General features: G+C 43.9%; 1 protein-coding gene across 1 annotated transcript; it reads left to right on the forward strand.

Moving 5' to 3' along the window:
* Positions 1 to 1,123: 1,123 nt before the first annotated feature.
* Positions 1,124 to 2,210, forward strand: LOC102258435 (60S acidic ribosomal protein P0). The gene has a single exon (XM_005869525.2). The coding sequence runs from the start codon at positions 1,188 to 1,190 to the stop codon at positions 2,142 to 2,144; it is 957 nt and encodes a 318-aa protein (XP_005869587.1). The 5' UTR covers positions 1,124 to 1,187; the 3' UTR covers positions 2,145 to 2,210.
* The last annotated feature ends 2,598 nt before the right edge of the window (positions 2,211 to 4,808 follow it).

Consider the following 4,808-nt stretch of genomic DNA (forward strand, 5'->3'; position numbering starts at 1 on the left):
TCCTCTATTGTTTTTGTCTAACTAATCCTGCCATAATCTTGTCACTGAGCCTGGAGAACCAAAATAATATTGGTCACATTGGCACAAATTGGGATGCTGAGCAGTGGACCAGGGCTGCATGGGCTGTAGTAGTTTAATTTCAGGTAGGTGGTGTTTAGGATGCTTCTGGAAATTTAGGCTTGACTCTCTCAAGAGAGGCTGGGGTCAGTTGAATAGACTTGACACCTGTCTGCAGACTGAAGTCCGAAGACTCGGTGGACTCACCATCCAGGTGTTCCTGTTCCCAAATGGTTACCATTCATCATGGACCCAACTCGACCTCTCTATGCCCAGTACCATCTGGTTCAAAGCCTCATTCTTTCCCCCTGGACTTCTATAACAGATGCATATGTTTTCTCTCTGCCTCCAGTCTTACCCTCCTATAGCCATTCTCCCCTTTGCTACCAAAATTATTTCTCTACATCATCTGATGATGTGTCTTCCTGGTAAAAGCCATCACAGGCTTTCCATCACTCTCTAACTGAATCTCCCACCACTGGCTTCCTCAAACCCTAAGTTTTTAGCATGTTGACTCACTCACCCTCTCCAGTGTCCCAGCTGGCATGGACCACAGCTCCCTGATGAAGGTCATTTTCCCTTCTTTACACCTCAGGCCTCAGCTAATTGCCACTTCCTTTAGGAAGCTTTTCTCCCCAGCATGTTAGGTCTCTCTCATGCAGGCTCATGTTTTTGGCAAAGCACTTTCACACTGGCTGTACTAGTGCCTGCCTGGCAGCTACTCTGCCCCGCCCAGCACACAGGGCCAGGCAGGCAACTTGGATCTGCAGACCTCCAGGTGCAGGATGACAGAGAGGGACAAAAACTTTGTAGGCTTGAAAGAATCCACCCATTTACACAGAGCCAGGTTAAACACACACACACATACATACACACAAACAAAAAAACCAAAACAATAAAAACTAAAGCAAAGTCACAGTGGGTGGAATAGTTTGTCCTATTGGTCACTGTGGCCCTGAGACGAGACAGAGGCTTTTGAAGGCGGATGCCAGATAAAGAAATGCGTGTTCCCAAATGAATAAGGAGATCAGCATCAACTATCAAAATGTAAAAGTAGCTCTCGCCAGGCGTCCTTGTGGGAGGGACATCGTCTTTAAACCCTGCGTGGCAATCCCTGACGCACCGCCGTGATGCCCAGGGAAGACAGGGCGACCTGGAAGTCCAACTACTTCCTTAAGATCATCCAACTTCTGGATGATTATTCAAAATGCTTCATTGTGGGAGCAGACAATGTGGGCTCCAAGCAGATGCAGCAGATCCGCATGTCCCTCCGTGGGAAGGCTGTGGTGCTGATGGGCAAGAACACCATGATGCGCAAGGCCACCCGAGGGCACCTGGAAAACAACCCGGCTCTGGAGAAACTACTGCCTCATATCCGGGGGAATGTGGGCTTTGTGTTCACCAAGGAGGACCTCACTGAGATCCGGGACATGCTGCTGGCCAATAAGGTGCCAGCTGCTGCCCGTGCTGGTGCCATTGCCCCATGTGAAGTCACTGTGCCAGCCCAGAACACTGGTCTGGGGCCAGAGAAGACCACCTTCTTCCAGGCTCTAGGCATCTCCCCTAAAATCTCCAGGGGCACCATTGAAATCCTGAGTGATATACAGCTGATTAAGACTGGAGACAAAGGGGGAGCCAGCGAAGCCACACTGCTGAACATGCTGAACATCTCCCCCTTCTCCTTTGGGCTGATCATCCATCAGGTGTTTGACAATGGCAGCATCTACAACCCGGAAGTCCTTGACATCACAGAGGAAACTCTGCATTCCCGCTTCCTGGAGGGTGTCCGCAATGTTGCCAGTGTATGCCTTCACATTGGTTACCCAACTGTTGCATCAGTACCCCATTCTATCATCAATGGGTATAAGCGAGTTCTGGCTTTGTCTGTGGAGACTGATTACACCTTCCCACTTGCTGAACAGGTCAAGGCCTTCTTGGCTGATCCATCTGCTTTTGTGGCTGCTGCCCCTGTGGCCGCTGCCACCACTGCTGCTCCTGCTGCTGCTGCTGCAGCCCCAGCCAAGGTTGAAGCAAAGGAAGAGTCGGAGGAGTCGGACGAGGATATGGGATTTGGTCTCTCTGATTAATTACCAAAAAGCAACCAGCTCAGCCAACTCTATTTGAGAAACAAGGAAATAAAGCTTACTTCTCTTTAAAAAAAATGTAAAAGTAAAGGGATATGAGAAGGACACAATCCCAGTTTTAAAAAGGTAGAGGGAAACTTTGTCCAGCAGCTTTGTAATTAGTGAAAATGGAGAGACGCTCACACCAAAATGTTGACCAAAATTGCTAAAGAAGTTTCAAAAAAGGAGGCAGTTTGAAGAGAAAACAAGTTAAAAAGACCTGTTAGGAAAGAATGGGTTATTTGATATTTACATGTTATATATTTAATAAAATTTATAAACATAATATTTTATATATACATATTTTTACCAATAAAAATAATGTATTTTCATTACAAAAAGTTTAAACCAAGAAGTAAGAGGAAAAAGGTTATTTATTTCCTTTGCTCCAAGAGTACAGAGCACTTCATGAGTGTGGAGGGGGCAACAGACAGGCTGCTGGAGGATGGACATGCTACCTGCAGGGGAGGGGAGGGAGGTACAGCAAGAGGTGACTCTTACAAGAAATCCTATGGTGAAAAAGAAGGAATGCATCAGGCATTAGCTGTGTATGGAAGTGGACCTGGGAAATTCAAGAACATCAAAAATGAACTTGTCAGAAGAAAAGGAGAGATTAAGGATGTCAGAGAAAGAGGCCAGAGTACAAATGAGGAATGATGTTTGAGTTAAAGTAGAATCAAGAACCTTGGCAAAATATTTTGTAGCTACTGATGTCATAATGATTCAGGCAATGATCATCATGGATGCTAAAACCATGGGTGAAACAAAATATTATCATGTTCTGAAACTGTCACCACTCTCCTGACTTGCAAATGACAAAGCAAAGGTCCCTTAGGGTGCAGGAGTGGACAGCTGCCCCGTCACTATTTCTTTTTTATTTTTTTATTTTATTGATTTTTTTACAGAGAGGAAGGGAGAGGGATAAAGAGTTAGAAACATCAATGAAAGAAACACATCCTGCACACCCCCTGCTGGGGATGTGCCTGCAACCAAGGTACATGACCAGAATCGAACCTGGGACCTTTGAATCCGCAAGTCGACACTCTATCCACTGAGCCAAGCCGGTCAGGGCCCGTCACTATTTCTGATGTTACCAAGAGTGTGACAAACTGGCATGCTCCTCCGAGTAGAGGAACTGAGGAGAAAACACTATAGACTATTCTTCCCAAAAACATTTAACCTGAATCTGGTTATGAGAAAATAGAAAAGTTCATTTTATGAGACATCCTACAAAACAACTGGTTTGTTCAGGGAGGAAAAAAAAAGTCAGGGTCTAGTCTACATTAAAGGAGACTAAAGAGACGCAGTGGACTGAGTGGATGCTGGGTGGAGGGGAAAACAGCCTTCAAGGCCAAGACTGGAATAATTGGGAAATTGGAACATGAACCATATACTAGGTACTGTCACTGTGTCGCTGTTAAATTGTGGAAATACCTTCTGGTGAGGTGAGAGAATGCTATTACATGGTGGAATGAATATCTCAGCAGGAGAAAAATAAGTATTTTATCCATATGAAGAGAGATAAATCACATGTGGGAAATGTTAGCTATTGCCGAACCTAATGAATGGGTTTTCATTGTTATTCCTTCAGTTTTTCCATAGGTTTGAAAATTCCAAAATAAAAAGATGAAAAAAAATATAAGAAATCTGGAAAAGAGGAAAGAAAGTGTTTTCTCTTGCCCTAATTGTTTGGCTCAGTGGATAGAGTGTCGGCCTGCGGACTGAAGGGTCCTAGGTTCGATTCCAGTTAAGGGCACGTACCTTGGTTGCGGGCACATCCCTAATTGGGGATGTGCAGGAGGCAACTGATTGGATGTGCAGGAGGCAGCTGATCGATGTTTCTCTCTCATCGATGTTTCTAACTCTCTATCCCTCTCCCTTCCTCTCTGTAAAAAATCAATAAAATATATTTAAAAAAAGAAAAACGAAAAAAAAAGAAAGTGTTTTCTCTGAAGGGAAAGGGGAACTAGATAGTAGATAGACTCTCATTAGTCCATCTACTATTTGCTAAGGACTGCATTTTGTTTTGAAAATAAGCTACCTCATTAAACCCTCCTAACACATTTCCAGGGTAGATGTTATTATTCTCACTTTACATATGAGGAAAGAAAAGCTCAAAAATCATGTATTAGAGCCCATTCTGAGAACTAGTAATAGCGATGTGTAGTTGAATACTTTTCTTTTTAATTCAGGCTGACCCCTTTTAGTTAGGGCTCAGTGGCAAATAATACCCTGTTTGGTGTATGCAGAGGGAGTGAAGCAGTGAGGAATTAGAAGACCTGCTGGAGAGTTGGCAGGATGGAGGAGGAGACTTTAGGCCAGTGATGGTGAACCTATGACACGCGAACTCATTTTTTTGGTTGATTTTTCTTTGTTAAATGCAATTTAAATATATAAAATAAATATCAAAAATATAAGTCTTTGTTTTACTATGGTTGCAAATATCAAACAATTTCTATATGTGACATGGCACCAGAGTTAAGTTAGGGTTTTTCAAAATGCTGACACGCCGAGCTCAAAAGGTTCGCCATCACTGCTTTAGGCTGAGTTTCTAGGAATGATCACTAGAGTATCACCCGCAGAACCTGCCTGCCAGGAGAGCTGCCATGTCAGCCATAACCAAAGAGT

This window comes from Myotis brandtii, unplaced genomic scaffold (genome assembly GCF_000412655.1).
Source record: "Myotis brandtii unplaced genomic scaffold, ASM41265v1 scaffold297, whole genome shotgun sequence".
In the NCBI taxonomy this organism is placed as follows: Eukaryota; Metazoa; Chordata; class Mammalia; order Chiroptera; family Vespertilionidae; genus Myotis; species Myotis brandtii.